Below are 18,415 nucleotides of genomic sequence, written 5' to 3' on the forward strand. Positions count from 1 at the left end.
AAATAAGTGAATGGGCGGTTCTTTGTACTCGGTTGACAGACTAGAAGTAAATAAGCTTATTCATGTATATACAAATACAGTTACATAGATTATCATACATAGCAGTGTATGTATAGAGAACCTAGGATAACCCAGAAAAGTCAGACAAAGTGACTTATTTCCAGTACCTGACTTGGGCTTGCCATATATGATTTTTGGTAAATATTGTTTTTTTCTCGGTTATTTGTTGGGCTATCTCATTGAAACCTGGGCAATGTATGATGGAAAGATGCTTCTTAATGTACAACAAAAATAAAAAAGACGAACGATAAATAAGGGAGTTCACTTCTCAGCCATTAGCCGCCTATTCGCAGTATATTTTCGTATGTTTTTTATGGTTGTATTCTCATTTTCTTGAACTCATTTGATAGAATGGAAGATATATTACAGAAACAGACATGATTTTGATTGCTTTCATGACGAAAAGTACCTTGAAATTGAGTTCAAAGTAGTGGAAATGTTTGAGTTTCGCCGATGTTCAATGAACTTTGTGTAAGCCAAGTTGGTTAGTTTTATTAAGTTTATTCTAACCTAACCACTCTGTAATCCGGCAAACTCAGTAATCCGGCACACTACAGGTCCCAATGATGCCGGATTTGTGATGGAGGACCTGTATAGAATTTGTCTTATTTTTTACCCTTACTTATATTATTAGGAAAAGGTGTGGAGTTAATAAAAGTATTAGTCAGAGGGCAGAAGAGGGGTTGTTGAGGTGGTTTGGTCATTTAGAGAGAATGGATCAAAGTAGAATGACATGGAAAGCATATAAATCTATAGGGGAAGGAAGGCGAGGTAGGGGTCGTCCTCGAAAGGGTTGGAGAGAGGGGGTAAAGGAGGTTTTGTGGGCAAGGGGCTTGGACTTCCAGCAAGCGTGCATGAGCGTGTTAGATAGGAGTGAATGGAGACGAATGGTACTTGGGACCTGACAATCTGTTGGAGTGTGAGCAGGGTAATATTTAGTGAAGGGATTCAGGGAAACCGGTTATTTTCATATAGTCGGACTTGAGTCCTGGAAATGAGAAGTACAATGCCTGCACTTTAAAGGAGGAGTTTGGGATATTGGCAGTTTGGAGGGATATGTTGCGTATCTTTATACGTATATGCTTCTAAGCTGTTGTATTCTGAGCACCTCTGCAAAAACAGTGATTATGTGTGAGTGTGGTGAAAGTGTTGAATGATGATGAAAGCATTTTCTTTTTGGGGATTTTCTTTCTTTTTTGGGTCACCCTGCCTCGGTGGGAGACGGCCAACTTGTTGAAAAAAAAAAAAAAACTTATATTATTAAATAACCGTAACACAAAAAATGAATTATCAGATTAAAAAAATGCATATTTTAACAATAGAAGAAATCACTATCATCCCTTTCTGCAGCTTCAATCATCAAGCTCTCTTCTTAAAATTTTATATACTAAGACTTGGCCTCCTGACATGACCTTCCTCACATTCCTTCATCATTGTGCAATAAAAGGTATTTAAGACTTGGCCATCTACTGTGTTCACTTGCCCTAGTACTGTATAATACTGGCTTTATTCCCTAATGCTCAGCAAATTTTTGTTAAGAGGAGGTCAAACATAAGTGAAAAAATTTAAGGAATAGCCAAATTGAAAGAAATGTTCACAACACCCAAGCAATGGATATAAATATGTTTTCCTGAACAACAGGGGACATAATGTATTTAGCAAATAGTTAACAGAACTAAAAAATTCTCTCCTTTAGCATGCTGACATACTCAATGTGCCTGCCTTAGTACTGACTCAGTAACACTAGGTTGATAAAGATCATAAAATACGTACCGTTGACATGGCCAAATGTCTTGGGTTTGGTGCATTTAGGAGCAAAGCACCTGAGAGCATTTTACGCGAAATAGACGATAAAGATCTAGAACCATCGGGATGAGACTATAACCATGTACACCATAATTGAACAGCTCAAGGCTCCTCAATATAGGAGGGATTACGGAAACCTCAATCAGCTGAGTCTGTCAAATCTCCTGTAATTGAACAAGTTACTTTTGTGAAATCTAACCTCAGTAACAAAAATAATTACAACAATAATAGCACTAACAACCATAAGAGAAATAACAAAGGTAAAAGAGGTACTAGAAGAAACAGAGAAAACTTGTCTAATCCCTCAACCAGAAATAGTATTCACAATAAACCAGAACATAAGATCTATTATTTTAACTACAGCTTCAAAAGTCATGTGATTATGAGTGCAGTTGCTCACCCACAGTTACAAGCATCAGGGAAATTCTCAAAAGAAAAATTTTGAGATTCCTTATTGAAAATACTGTACCTAAAAGTTTCAGGATATAGTACCAAGGACTATTATACACTGATGTATATAAGAAACATTTCCATCCACGACAGTAGACCAGTGGGTGACAGTAATGACAACCCTGGTTATCTAATTCATTACAAATGGAGCAGCTCAAAACTATAGTAAGTGCAACAATCAGAACCAAAACTCTTGGAAAGATTCATGCCCATGACAATATCCCCAGAGGTAATAAACTCTCTCCAAACACCAAAATGTAATAAACATTGGTAAGTGGCACAAACCCATTTGGCAAAAATTATAACAAAACTACTGCATATTTCTGCTAATACACAGAAGAGGGTCTCAACAAGAAGCCAAAATAGGTTGGTAGACAGCAACCACCCAGGGAAGTACTACCATCCTGCCAGATGACTGTGAAACAAAAACCTGTAACTGTTTTGCATGATGGTAGGATTGCTGGTGTCTTTTTCTGTCTCATAAACATGCTAGATAACAGGGATATCTTGCTATTCCTACTTACAGTTTGGGCACACTTCACAGACACGCACATGCATATATATATATATATATATACATACATCTAGGTTTTTTCTCCTTTTTCTAAATAGCTCTTGTTCTTCTTTATTTCTTCTATTGTCCATGGGGAAGTGGAAAAGAATCTTTCCTCCGTAAGCCATGCGTGTCGTATGAGGCGACTAAAATGCCGGGAGCAATGGGCTAGTAACCCCTTCTCCTGTAAACATTTACTAAAAAAGAGAAGAAAAACTTTATAAAACTGGGATGCTTGAATGTGCGTGGATGTAATGTGGATGACAAGAAACAGATGATTGCTGATGTTATGAATGAAAAGAAGTTGGATGTCCTGGCCCTAAGCGAAACAAAGCTGAAGGGGGTAGGGGAGTTTCGGTGGGGAGAAATAAATGGGATTAAATCTGGAGTATCTGAGAGAGTTTGAGCTAAGGAAGGGGTAGCAATAATGTTGAAGGATCAGTTATGGAAGGAAAAAAGAGAATATGAATGTGTAAATTCAAGGATTATGTGGATTAAAGTAAAGGTTGGATGTGAAAAGTGGGTCATAATAAGCGTGTATGCACCTGGAGAAGAGAGGAATGTAGAGAAGAGAGAGAGAGATTTTGGGAGATGTTAAGTGAATGTATAGGAGCCTTTGAACCAAGTGAGAGAGTAAGTGTGGTAGGGGACCTGAATGCTAAAGTAGGAGAAACTTTTAGAGAGGGTGTGGTAGGTAAGTTTGGGGTGCCAGGTGTAAATGATAATGGGAGCCCTTTGATTGAACTTTGTATAGAAAGGGGTTTAGTTATAGGTAATACATATTTTAAGAAAAAGAGGATAAATAAGTATACAAGATATGATATAGGACAAAATGACAGTATTTTGTTGGATTATGTATTAGTCGATAAAAGACTGTTGACTAGACTTCAGGATGTACATGTTTATAGAGGGGCCACAGATATATCAAATCACTTTTTAGTTGTAGCTACACTGAGAGTAAAAGGTAGATGGGATACAAGGAGAATAGAAGCATCGGGTAAGAGAGAGGTGAAGGTTTATAAACTAAGAGAGGAAGCAGTTAGGGTAAGATATAAACAACTATTGGAGGATAGATGGGCTAATGAGAGTATAGGCAATGGGGTCAGTTTAAAAATGTAGTGTTAGAGGGTTCAGCAGAAGTTTGTGGTTACAGGAAAGTGGGTGCGGGAGGGAAGAGGAGCGATTGGTGGAATGATGATGTGAAGAGAGTAGTAAGGGAGAAAAAGTTAGCATATGAGAAGTTTTTACAAAGTAGAAGTGATGCAAGGAGGGAAGAGTATATGGAGAAAAAGAGAGCGGTTAAGAGAGTGGTGAAGTAATATAAAAAGAGAGCAAATGAGAGAGTGGGTGAGATGTTATCAACAAATTTTGTTGAAAATAAGAAAAAGTTTTGGAGGGAGATTAACAAGTTAAGGAAGCCTAGAGAACAAATGGATTTGTGAGTTAAAATAGGAGAGGAGAGTTATTAAGTGGAGAGTTAGAGGTATTGGGAAGATGGAGGGAATATTTTGAGGAATTGTTGAATGTTGATGAAGATAGGGAAGCTGTGATTTCGTGTATAGGGCAAGGAGGAATAACATCTTGTAGGAGTGAGGAAGAGCCAGTTGTGAGTGTGGGAGAAGTTTGTGAGGCAGTAGGTAAAATGAAAGGGGGTAAGGCAGCTGGGATTGATGGGATAAAGATAGAAATGTTAAAAGCAGGTGGGGATATAGTTTTGGAGTGGCTGGTGCTATTATTTAATAAATGTATGGAAGAGGGTAAGGTACCTAGGGATTGGCAGAGAGCATGCATAGTTCCTTTGCATAAAGGCAAAGGGGACAAAAGAGAGTGCAAAAATTATAGTGCAAAAATATATTAATCCGTGGTTGTTTAATATATTTATAGATGGGGTTGTAAGAGAAGTAAATGCGAGGGTCTTGGCAAGAGGCGTGGAGTTAAAAGATAAAGAATCACACACAAAGTGGGAGTTGTCACAGCTGCTCTTTGCTGATGACACTGTGCTCTTGGGAGATTCTGAAGAGAAGTTGCAGAGATTGGTGGATGAATTTGGTAGGGTGTGCAAAAGAAGAAAATTAAAGGTGAATACAGGAAAGAGTAAGGTTATGAGGATAACAAAAAGATTAGGTGATGAAAGATTGAATATCAGATTGGAGGGAGAGAGTATGGAGGAGGTGAACGTATTCAGATATTTGGGAGTGGACGTGTCAGCGGATGGGTCTATGAAAGATGAGGTGAATCATAGAATTGATGAGGGAAAAAGAGTGAGTGGTGCACTTAGGAGTCTGTGGAGACAAAGAACTTTGTCCTTGGAGGCAAAGAGGGGAATGTATGAGAGTATAGTTTTACCAACGCTCTTATATGGGTGTGAAGCGTGGGTGATGAATGTTGCAGCGAGGAGAAGGCTGGAGGCAGTGGAGATGTCATGTCTGAGGGCAATGTGTGGTGTGAATATAATGCAGAGAATTCGTAGTTTGGAAGTTAGGAGGAGGTGTGGGATTACCAAAACTGTTGTCCAGAGGGCTGAGGAAGGGTTGTTGAGGTGGTTCGGACATGTAGAGAGAATGGAGCGAAACAGAATGACTTCAAGAGTGTATCAGTCTGTAGTGGAAGGAAGGCGGGGTAGGGGTCGGCCTAGGAAGGGTTGGAGGGAGGGGGTAAAGGAGGTTTTGTGTGCGAGGGGCTTGGACTTCCAGCAGGCATGCGTGAGCGTGTTTGATAGGAGTGAATGGAGACAAATGGTTTTTAATACTTGACGTGCTGTTGGAGTGTGAGCAAAGTAACATTTATGAAGGGATTCAGGGAAACCGGCAGGCCGGACTTGAGTCCTGGAGATGGGAAGTACAGTGCCTGCACTCTGAAGGAGGGGTGTTAATGTTGCAGTTTAAAAACTGTAGTGTAAAGCACCCTTCTGGCAAGACAGTGATGGAGTGAATGATGGTGAAAGTTTTTCTTTTTCGGGCCACCCTGCCTTGGTGGGAATCGGCCGGTGTGATAATAAATAAATAAGTCTGTTGAGTATACCTGGTAAAGTGTATGGTAGAGTTATTATTGAAAGAATTAAGAGTAAGACAGAGAATAGGATAGCAGATGAACAAGGAGGCTTTAGGAAAGGTAGGGGGTGTGTGGACCAGGTGTTAACAGTGAAACATATAAGTGAACAGTATTTAGATAAGGCTAAAGAGGTTTTTGTGGCATTTATAGATTTGGAAAAGGCATATGACAGGGTGGATAGGGGGGCAATGTGACAGATGTTGCAGATGTATGGTGTAGGAGGTAGGTTACTGAAAGCAGTGAAGAGTTTTTACAAGGATAATGAGGCTCAAGTAAGAGTATGTAGGAAAGAGGGAGATTATTTCCCAGTAAAAGTAGGCCTTAGACAAGGATGTGTGATGTCACCGTGGTTGTTCAATATATTTATATATGGGGTTGTAAGAGAAGTAAATGAGAGGGTCTTGGCAAGAGGTGTGGAGTTAAAAGATAAAGAATCACACATAAAGTGGGAGTTGTCACAGTTGCTCTTTGCTGATGACACTGTGGTCTTGGGTGATTCTGAAGAGAAGTTGCAGAGGTTGGTGAATGAATTTGGTAGGGTATGTAAAAGAAGAAAATTGAAAGTGAATACAGGAAAGAGTAAGGTTATGAGGATAACAAAAAGATTAGGTGATGAAAGATTGGATATCAGATTGGAGGGAGAGAGTATGGAGGAGGTGAATGTCTTCAGATATCTGGGAGTGGACGTGTCAGCGTATGGGTCTATGAAAGACGAGGTGAATCATAGAATTGATGAGGGGAAAAGGGTGAGCAGTGCACTTAGGAGTCTGTGGAGACAAAGAACTTTGTCCTTGGAAGCAAAGAGGGGAATGTATGAGAGTATAGTATTACCAATGCTCCTGTATGGGTGTGAAGCATGGGTGATGAATGTTGCAGCGAGGAGAAGGCTGGAGGCAGTGGAGATGTCATGTCTGAGGGCAATGTGTGGTGTGAATATAATGCAGAGAATTCGTAGTTTGGAAGTTAGGAGGAGGTGCGGGATTGCCAAAACTGTTGTCCAGAGGGCTGAGGAAGGGTTGTTGAGGTGGTTCGGACATGTAGAGAGAATGGAGTGAAGCAGAATGACTTAAAGAGTGTATCAGTCTGTAGTGGAAGGAAGGCAGGGTAGGGGTCGGCCTAGGAAAGGTTGGAGGGAGGGGGTAAAGGAGGTTTTGTGTGCGAGAGGCTTGGACTTCCAGCGGGCATGCGTGAGCATGTTTGATAGGAGTGAATGGAGACAAATGGTTTTTAATACTTGACGTGCTGTTGGAGTGTGAGCAAAGTAACATTTATGAAGGGATTCAGGGAAACCGGCAGCCGGACTTGAGTCCTGGAGATGGGAAGTACAATGCCTGCACTCTGAAGGAGGGATGTTAATGTTGCAGTTTAAAAACTGTAGTGTAAAGCACCCTTCTGGCAAGACATTGATGGAGTGAATGATGGTGAAAGTTTTTCTTTTTCGGGCCACCCTGCCTTGGTGGGAATCGGCCAGTGTGATAATAAAATTAATAATATAATCTGTTTTCTCACTGTACATTTGTTTGCACAGTGAATCACTATAATTGGTCCCTGTACAAAAGGAATTTGATATGTCTAGCAACAACAGATTTACAGCCTCGTTAAATGGTTAAGATGGTGTCCATAACTGTTAGTGATCTAATCAATTATCACAAGAGGAAAACTTACATTAGTTATTGGAAATTTGTTTCTTCTTTTTCCAGGTTCCCATGAGGTTTCCATGTGATAACTTGAAAACATCTTTCTCAATTAATATCAAACTTCATTGGCCAATGTATGTTAGTCAGAGGAAGTTTCAGGCTTTAATGAGTAACATAGGTGCCACTTTCATAATTCAAAACTGCAGTGTTTTCCAAGTGATAACTTGGGGACACCTAAATAGTAGGTTGGTAGACAGCAACTGCCCAGGTAGGTACTACCCTCATACCAACTGAGTGTGAAATGGAAACCTGTAATTGTTTTACATGATGGTAAGATTGCTGGTGTCTTTTTTCTGTATCATGAACATGCAGGATACCAGGTATATCTTGCCATTTCTACTTACACTAGGTCATACTACACATGCATGTACAAACACATATACATGTATACTTACCTATCTGGGTTTTTTTTTTCTTAATATTTCTTGTTCTTGTTCATTTCCTCTTATCTCAATGGGGAAATGTAACAGAATTCTTCCTCCATAAGTCATGTGCATTGAAAGTGACAGCTAAAATGTCAGGAGCAAGGGCCTAGTAACCCTTTCTTCTGTATGAATCACTAATTTACAAAGAACTTGGGTTTTTCTTTCTAGGTCACCCTGCCTTGGTGGAATACGGCAAACTTGTTGAAAAAAAAAAAAAAAACTTGAGAACACCTCATTTGATTGGCTTCAAACTTTTGACACAAGTGTACAATGTGTAGACTGGAAAGTATTTTCTATAAGAACTTTAGAATGCTTCTTCTGAATGGCTTCAAGCCATTCAGACCCCCAAAATTAATATTTCTCTCAGTGTCCATTAAAAAAAAAATGTTTTGAAATGGTAGAGAAACTTATACTAAAAGTAATGATGCCAAAAGCATGAAATTTGATGAGAAACTTATAGGATTAAGCTGGTGCAAAATTTGTGGTCTTGGTGCAAGTTATGCACTGGTGATTTTGCACATTTTAAGTCCTATTTCAAGACAATTCCATTGCTTCAGTGGACTAAATTCGCAACTATTTTGCTATGGTGTTTTCCACTGTATAGCTTGAGCACAAGAAACCACCTATTAAACTATTTCAAGTACCCTATAAGTGCACAGAATTTGGATTTTGGCCAATTATACACAAATTTAAAAAATGCCAATTTAAAAAGTGTCCAAAATAAACAATGTAGACATTCCTGACACTAAAACATCATTTCCTCTATTTATTTATCATGTCCCCAGGCCTCTCCTCTATTACACTTACTTGCCTTCTATTTTGAATTAATAATCACACAAAAGTAGATTTACTCAATTTCCCAGATAATATAATATATAACCAGGAATAATTTATTATCGTTTATGGTGTCACAACAATTGAATCATACCTATTAAAAATCCATAAAACAGATTGGAGGCTGTAGGGTAGGGCCTATCCTGAGGAAAATTGGCAAAAACACACATTTCTGCTATTTTGAGCCTAATTTCAAGTTACTTCTGGTCCTAAAACCAACCAAAGTCATCTTCATTTCAGTATTATGTCTTTGATTCTATCAAATAATACAAAGAAACAGCCAATAAAACCTAGAAAACACCTCAGTCTCCATTTTCAACCCAACACGTGGTCAGAGTTTTGCTTTTCCCCACCATGCAACTTGTGGGGGAAGATTTTTTTTTTTTTTACACTGCAAAAACACCACACAGGCCAACTCTCTCAAATCTAGGCCAAAATTTACTATTCACAGCTTATCTGAGTAAGCTGAGCTCATGATGTAGAAGTACATGAGGGAGCCTGGCCTCAACGAAGTACAGTGGAACCTCGGCTTACAAGTTTAATCTGTTCCGTGACCTTGCTCGTATACTGATCTGCTCGTATGCTAAGTTAATTTTCCTCATTTAAATCAATTGAAATGCCATTAATCCATTCCAGCAGAATTCCTGCTCTGGGAGGCAGGACAAAAATACTTCAATATGATGCTAATATCAACTCTACGGCTTATTTATCTATCAAGATTCATCTAATGTGACATAAACTATATTATATAAATAACAAAGAAACCTGATATATACTCTAGAATGAATAAAATATGTCATCATGTGACAAGTGGTGGCGGCCATTCCCTACCTCAAGCGGCCGCCTTGTTGTGGGTCAATGGGAGAGACTTTACGCCATCCCCTGACATTCCCACACTCCCGACACCACCATTCCAGCTTCGTGAATACGTGTTCAGTTCCACTTCTCTCCTACAAGCTAGCTGTGTTTGTGAATTGTGTTTTGATCTTTTAATTACCATATCTTGAGTATATCAGAAAAAGTGTACGGTAGGGTTATAATTGAAAGAATTAGAGGTAAGACAGAATGTAGGATTGCGGATGAGCAAGGAGGTTTCAGAGTGGGTAGGGGATGTGTAGATCAAGTGTTTACATTGAGGCATATATGTGGACAGTATTTAGATACAGGTAGGGAAGTTTTTATTGCATTTATGGATTTAGAAAAGGCATATGATAGAGTGGATAGGGGAGCAATGTGGCAGATGTTGCAAGTACATATATGGAATAGGTGGTAAGTTACTAAATGCTGTAAAGAGTTTTTATGAGGATAGTGAGGCTCAGGTTAGGGTGTGTAGAAGAGAGGGAGACTACTTCCCAGTAAAAGCAGGTCTTAGACAGGGATGTGTAATGTCACCATGGTTGTTTAATATATTTATAGATGGGGTTGTAAAAGAAGTAAATGCTAGGGTGTTCGGGAGAGGGGTGGGATTACATTATGGGGAATCGAATACAAAATGGGAATTGACACAGTTGCTTTTTGCTGATGATACTGTGCTCATGGGAGATTCTAAAGAAAAATTGCAAAGGTTAGTGGATGAGTTTGGGAGTGTGTGTAAAGGTAGAAAGTTGAAAGTGAAAAAGAAAAGAGTAAGGTGATGAGGGTATCAAATTATTTAGATAAAGAGAAACTGGATATCAAATTGGGGAGGAGGAGTATGGAAGAAGTGAATGTTTTCAGATACTTGGGAGTTGATGTGTCGGCGGATGGATTTATGAAGGATGAGGTTAATCATAGAATTGATGAGGGAAAAAAGGTGAGTGGTGCATTGAGGTACATGTGGAGACAAAAAACGTTATCTATGGAGGCAAAGAAAGGAATGTATGAAAGCATAGCAGTACCAACACTCTTATATGGGTGTGAAGCTTGGGTTGTGAATGCAGCAGTGAGGAGGTGGTTGGAGGCAGTGGAGATGTCCTGTCTAAGGGCAATGTGTGGTGTAAATATTTTGCAGAAAATTTGGACTGTGGAAATTAGGAGGTGTGGAGTTAATAAAAGTATTAGTCAGAGGGCTGAAGAGGGGTTGTTGAGGTGGTTTGGTCATTTAGAGAGAATGGATCAAAGTAGAATGACATGGAGAGCGTATAAATCTGAAGGGGAAGGAAGACGAGGTAGGGGTCGTCATCGAAAAGGTTGGAGGGAGGGGGTAAAGGAGGTTTCGTGGGTGAGGGGCTTGGACTTCCAGCAAGCGTGCATGAGCGTATTAAATAGGAGTGAATGGAGACGAATGGTATTTGGGACCTCACGATCTGTTGGAGTGTGAGCAGGGTAATATTTAGTGAAGGGATTCAGGGGAACCGGTTATTTTTATATAGCCGGACTTGAGTCCTGGAAATGGGAAGTACAATGCCTGTACTCTAAAGGAGAGGTTCGGGATATTAGCAGTTTGGAGGGATATGTTGTGTATCTTTATAGGTATATGCTTCTAAACTGTTGTGTTCTGAACACCTCTGCAAAAACAGTGATTATGTGTGAGTGAGGTGAAAGTGTTGAATGATGATGAAAGCATTTTCTTTTTGGGGATTTTCTTTCTTTTTGAGGTCACCCTGCCTCGGTGGGAGACGGCCGACTTGTTTAAAAAAAAAAATAAATCTTGTGTTAGTAGTGGGGGGGGGGGCTCAAAAGGGTTGGAATAGTTTTAAAAATGCAGTATTAGAATGTGGGGCAGAAGTTTGTGGTTATAGGAGGGTGGGTGCAGGAGGAAAGAGGAGTGATTGGTGGAATGATGAAGTAAAGGGTGTGATAAAAGAGAAAAAGTTAGCGTATGAGAGGTTTTTACAAAGCAGAAGTGTTAGAAGAAGAGTAGAGTATATGGAGAGTAAAAGAAAGGTGAAGAGAGTTGTGAGAGAGTGCAAAAGGAGAGTAGGTGATAGAGTGGGAGAGGCACTGTCAAGAAAATTTAATGAAAATAAGAAAAAATTTTGGAGTGAGTTAAACAAGAAAGCCAAGAGAACGAATGGATTTGTCAGTTAAAAACAGAGTAGGGGAGTTAGTAGATGGGGAGAAGGAGATTTTGGGTAGATGGCGAGAATATTTTGAGGAGATTTTAAATGTCGACAAAGAAAGGGAAGCGGTAGTTTCATGCACTGGCCAGGGAGGTATACCATCTTTTAGAAGTGAAGAAGAACAGGATGTGAGTGTGGAAGAGGTGCGTGACGCATTACGTAGAATGAAAGGGAGTAAAGCAGCTGAAACTGATGGAATCATGACAGAAATGTTAAAAGCAAGGGGGGATATAGTGTTGGAGTGGTTGGTATTTTTGTTTAATAAATGTATGAAAGAGGGGAAGGTACCTAGGGATTGGCAGATAGCATGTATAGTCCCTTTATATAAAGGGAAGGGGGACAAAAGAGATTGTAAAAATTATAGAGGAATAAGTTTACTGAGTATACCAGGAAAAGTGTACGGCAGGGTTATAATTGAAAGAATTAGAGGTAAGACAGAATGTAGGATTGCGGATGAGCAAGGAGGTTTTAGAGTGGGTAGGGGATGTGTAGATCAAGTGTTTACATTGAAGCATATATGTGAACAGTATTTAGATAAAGGCAGGGAAGTTTTTATTGCATTTATGAATTCAGAAAAGGCATATGATAGAGTGGATAGGGGAGCAATGTGGCAGATGTTGCAAGTATATGGAACAGGTGGTAAGTTACTAAATGCTGTAAAGAGTTTTTATGAGGAGAGTGAGGCTCAGGTTAGGGTGTGTAGAAGAGAGGGAGATTATTTCCCAGTAAAAGTAGGTCTTAGACAGGGATGTGTAATGTCACCATGGTTGTTTAATATATTTATAGATGGGGTTGTAAAAGAAGTAAATGCTACTGTGTTCGGGAGAGAGGTTGGATTAAATTATGGGGAATCAAGTACAAAATAGGAATTGACACAGTTGCTTTTTGCTGATGATACTGTGCTTATGGGAGATTCTCAAGAAAAACTGCAAAGGTTAGTGGATGAGTTTGGGAGTGTGTGTAAAAGTAGAAAGTTAAAAGTGAACATAGAAAAGAGTAAGCTGATGAGGGTATCAAATGATTTAGATAAAGACAAATTGAATATCAAATTGGGGAGGAGTATGGAAGAAGTGAATGTTTTCAGATACTTGGGAGTTGACGTGTCGGTGGATGGATTTATGAAGGATGGCGTTAATCATAGAATTGATGAGGGAAAAAAGGTGAGTGGTGCATTGAGGTATATGTGGAGACAAAAAAGGGAGGCAAAGAAGGGAATGTATGAAAGTATAATAGTACCAACACTCTTATATGGGTGTGAAGCTTGGGTTGTGAATGCAGCAGCGAGGAGGTGGTTGGAGGCAGTGGAGATGTCCTGTCTAAGGGCAATGTGTGGTGTAAATATTATGCAGAAAATTTGGACTGTGGAAATTAGGAGAAGGTGTGGAGTTAATAAAAGTATTAGTCAGAGGGCTGAAGAGGGGCTGTTGTGGTGGTTTGGTCATTTAGAGAGAATGGATCAAAGTAGAATGACATGGAGAGCGTATAAATCTGTAGTGGAAGGAAGGCGGGGTAGAGGTCATCCTCGAAAAGGTTGGAAGGAAGGGGTAAGGGAGGTTTTGTGGGTGAGGAGGGGCTTGGACTTCCAGCAGGCATCATGAATGTGTTCATTAGGAGTGAATAGAGACGAATGGTATTTGGGACCTGACAATCTGTTGGAGTGTGAGCAGGGTAATATTTAGTGAAGGGATTCAGGGAAACCGGTTATTTTTATATAGCCGGACTTGAGTCTTGGAAATGGGAAGTACAATGCCTGCACTCTAAAGGAGGGGTTCGGGATATTAGCAGTTTGGAGGGATATATTGTGTATCTTTATACGTATATGCTTCTAAACTGTTGTGTTCTGAGCATCTCTGCAAAAACAGTGATTATGTGTGAGTGAGGTGAAAGTGTTGAATGATGATGAAAGTATTTTCTTTTTGGGGATTTTCTTTCTTTTTGGGTCACCCTGCCTCGGTGGGAGACGGCCGACTTGTTAAAAAAAAAAAAAAAAAATCTTGCATCTGCCAAGCAATCACGATACGCAGTAGGCATAACAGTGATGCTGACTTACCGAATGACTGAATGACTTACTGACTTAACTGAATGACTTACTGACTTGACTGACTGACTTACTGACTTGACTGATTGACTTACTGACTTGACTGACTGACTGACTTAAATGACTGACTGAATGACTTATTGAATGATTTAAAGTTAAACTTTTTCACTGAAGAGGACCCTGGAATGGTGTCTAGAGCAGCTGATGCCTTACCATCAGTTGTACAATGTACTGTACTGCAGGGTAAAATAGAACAGATATCCATTACAGAATTTATGCATACTCCAGTACAGCCATCGACTTCAGTACCAGAACCTCTACCATCCACCTCAGCCCAGTAGGGCCACAGCATAACTCTCCACTCTCTTCACAATCATCCACAAACACTAGCACTCACAATTTAAGGTAAGAAATACTATTATTTCTGTTGCAATTATAGTCTTAAGCAGTAAAAACAACATTATACATCACAACAATGATCTACAATTATATATTCACTTTCATTTTTGTAAGATCTGGAGGTCTAAAAAAAAGTTGTTTGAGGGGGAAGCTCGCATCCTGAATTTTTTGCTTGTATCCAGAAACAAAAAATCGACCAAGCAACTGCTCGTATCCAGAAAATTCGTATGGTGGGGCACTTGTAAGCTGAAGTTCCACTGTAGTTCTATATGACGATCATTGAAAGGGTTAACCCTTTCAGGGTTTCGGCCGTACTAGTATGGCTTACGTGCAGGGGTTTTTGACGTACTAGTACGCATAAATTCTAGCGCCGTCAAATCTCGCGGGAAAAGGCTGGTAGACCTAGATGTGAGAGAATGGGTCTGTGTGGTGGGTGTGTGCAGTAGGAAAAAATCTGGGACCCATTGGTGCATTGTGGGAACACCACCTTTGTAAACAATGTCCACCATGCCTCACGGTAAGAAGTTCCTCACTCCTCGGCGAATTGGGACACTTTTGTTCCCCAGTGACAGTTCTAATACAGATGGAAGTGCCAGTGAAGATGAGTTTCAAGGTTTTGGTGAGGTTTTGACCGGAACTAATGACCATAATATTGGTAATAGTGAGGAAAACCCAGACGACCCTCAGCCTTCCATCTCTGGTGCTGGGCCGTCTTGTTCACATTCAGTTGTGCCAAAATCAAAGAGGAAACTCCTATTTTCCCAAATCCCAGACTCAGATGTAAGCATTTGTGATGATAGTGATAGTGAATATGAACTACAAGCCCTTGAAACTAGTTCCAGTAGTGATAGTGAAGTGCAATATTCCCCAGTGAAGCGTCAGAATATACAACGATATATGCGCTCTGGTAGTGTGCCATATGCTATTCCAAGGGGAAGGAGTACATCTCGGAGTACATCCCGTGGCTGTACAACAGGAACAGACAGTGAAAATGACGATGATAGTGTTGCAATTGGGATGGAAAATGTGCATGGTGGTGGTAGTGGTGGTGCCGGCCGTGAGGCACCAGCAGTGGGGCATGCTGCCACCCACGCTGCCACCCACGCCGCTGCCTCAGCTGATCTACAACAATGGCCACCATCCTCCACCCACCCACCACACCAGCCTCCACAACCACAACCTCCACAACCACAACCACAACCTCCACAACCACAACCACCTGTCATTGTCCAGTACCCACCAGCAGACTGCACCTGGGATTGGCAGGAAGCTGCCAATTTTGTCCCAATTCCCCACCAGTTTGATGACAGCCAAAGTGGAATACAGCCATGTTGTACACTTGGGAACAATGCCAGTGAACTGGAATGTTTCGAGTTATTCTTTGACGAACCCCTGATGGAAAATATTGTCACGGAAACCAACACATACTACGAGTACACCATGGCAAACACAATACTTTCACCAAAATCACATCTACACCAGTGGAAGGAGACAACTGTGGCTGAGATGTATCTTTTCTTTGCCACAATAATGCTTATGCCACATGTGTATAAGCACAGTGTGAAATCATACTGGTCAACAGACTGCCTGATTGCAACCCCAGGTTTCAGTGATATAATGCCAGTGAATCGATTTGTGCTAATGTTACTTATGCTTCACTTCTCAGACAAAACCAGGCCTGACAGAAACGACAGGTTATATAAGATTAGGCATGTGTTTGTGTATCTGAAAGAGAAATTCAATATGTATTTTTATCCCTTCAGGAAGCTTGTAATTGACGAGTCTTTGATTCTGTTCAAAGGAAGACTCTCTTTCAAGCAGTACATACCAAGCAAGAGGAAACTCTTTGGTATAAAGTTGTTTGTGCTTTGTGATTGTTACAGTGGTCTGGTATTGGATATTATTGTGTACACTGGAAGTTATACATTGCAAAATACCAGGAAGTTATTGGGCATCTCTGGTGATGTGGTTAGAACAATGATGGAACCATATCTTGGTAAAGGGCATATATTATATACAGATAACTGGTGCACAAGCCCCACACTCAGTGATTTTTTGCGAATGAACATGACAGATGTGTGTGGCACAGTGCGTGCAAATCGTAAACATATGCCCAGGTTCGATGCTGGCACTCGTAGAGGTGAGGTGCAGGCATTTGCTGCCAATGACATCATGGCATTTTGGTGGCATGACAAACGAGATGTCACACTGTTGTCATCAGTTCACCCTACTGAAATGGCAGACACTGGCAGGCAGCATAGAGAAAGCAATGAACCCATTCTAAAACCTGCAAGTGTGATTGATTACACCCTTAATATGCCTTCAGTGGACAAATGTGACATGAAGATTGGGTTTGCTGATTGTGTTCACGAGAGTTATAAGTGGTACATAAAACTCTTTTTCCATCTTCTGGACATTTCCATGCTGAATGCTTATACAGTGGACCTCCGCATAGCGATATTAATCCGTGCAAGAGGGCTCATTGTTATGCGAATGAATTTTCCCCATAAGAAATAATGGAAATCAAAATAATCCGTTGCAAGACACCCAAAAGTATGAAAAAAATTTTTTTTACCACATGAAATATACATTTTCCTACACACAAAGAGAAGGATACATGCACAATAGTAGAGTAGTACATGCAAAATATATATTGTGCATGTACTACTCTACTAAATGAAGAATAAATGACACTTACCTTTATTGAAGATGCAGCAATGACTGATGAGACACTGTGTCCTGGGAGTGCCTTTTCCTCCTGAGTACTGTAGGTCCTGTTTGTCATTTTCTTCCAGAACAGGCCTTATCACACTGTGTATGCCACTACGATTCTTAAATCTCTCAAACCAACCTTTGCTGGCTTTAAATTCACCAATATGAGCACTAGTTCCAGGTATTTTTCCCTGTTCACCTGGGTGTTAGTCGACTGGTGTGGGTTGCATCCTGGGAGACAAGATTAAGGACCCCAATGGAAATAAGTTAGACAGTCTTCGATGACACTGACTTTTTTGGGTTATCCTGGGTGGCAAATCCTCTGGGGTTAATTGTTTCTTGGTATTCTCAATAAGCCACACCAACAACGGTGCTACAGCAGCAGCAGCAGCAGCAGCTGACAGTGCTACAGCAGCAGCAGACGATGCTACAGCAGCAGCAGACGGTACTACAGCAGCAGCAGACGGTACTACAGCAGCACCAGCAGCAGCTGACAGTGGTACAACAGCAGCAGCAGCTGACAGTGCTACAGCAGCAGCAGACGATGCTACAGCAGCAGCAGACGATGCTACAGCAGCAGCAGACGGTACTACAGCAGCAGCAGCAGCAGCTGACGGTGGTACAACAGCAGCAGCAGCTGACAGTGCTACAGCAGCAGCAGACGATGCTACAGCAGCAGCAGATGATGCTACAGCAGCAGCAGACGGTACTACAGCAGCAGCAGCAGCTGATGGTGGTACAACAGCAGCAGCAGCTGACAGTGCTACAGCAGCAGCAGACGATGCTACAGCAGCAGCAGACGATGCTACAGCAGCATCAGACGGTACTACAGCAGCAGCAGCAGCTGACGGTGGTACAACAGCAGCAGCAGCTGACGGTGGTACAACAGCAGCAGCAGCTGACAGTGCTACAGCAGCAGCAGACGATGCTACAGCAGCAGCAGACGATGCTACAGCAGCAGCAGACGGTGGTACAGCAGCAGCAGCAGCTGACGGTGCTACAGCAGCAGCAGCAGCTGACAGTGCAGCAGCAGCTGACAGTGCAGCAGCAGCTGACGGTGGTACAGCAGCAGCAGCAGCTGTACCACCAATAGTAGCGATGGTTGATTGGGGTTTATTATACAACCTGGCCAGCTCGGAGACACGCACTCCACTTTCATACTTATCAATGATCTTTTTCTTCATCTCTATAGTAATTCTCACCCTTATTGCTGTAGGGTTGGCACTAGAAGCTTTCTTGGGGCCCATGGTCACTTATTTTGCAGATAAAATAACCAAAAACACTGTAATAATACGAAATGTTCCGATTGTATGCTTGGATGTTACCGCGGAGGCTGGCTGGTAAACAAT

General features: G+C 41.0%; 1 protein-coding gene across 5 annotated transcripts in view; it reads right to left on the reverse strand.

Moving 5' to 3' along the window:
• LOC128706570 (uncharacterized) overlaps positions 1-18,415 on the reverse strand; it is a 273,076-nt gene that overhangs the window by 131,817 nt on the left and 122,844 nt on the right. The window contains exon 1 of one of the 5 annotated variants that reach the window (XM_053801502.2): positions 1,834-1,984. The exons of the other annotated variants lie outside the window; for them this stretch is intronic. Coding sequence (XP_053657477.1) covers positions 1,834-1,893 — 60 coding nt within the window. The 5' untranslated portion in view covers positions 1,894-1,984. Of the gene's footprint in view, positions 1-1,833; positions 1,985-18,415 lie in introns of those variants that run through there. 5 annotated transcript variants of the gene reach the window in all.

This window comes from Cherax quadricarinatus, chromosome 3, assembly GCF_038502225.1.
Source record: "Cherax quadricarinatus isolate ZL_2023a chromosome 3, ASM3850222v1, whole genome shotgun sequence".
Taxonomy (NCBI): Eukaryota; Metazoa; Arthropoda; class Malacostraca; order Decapoda; family Parastacidae; genus Cherax; species Cherax quadricarinatus.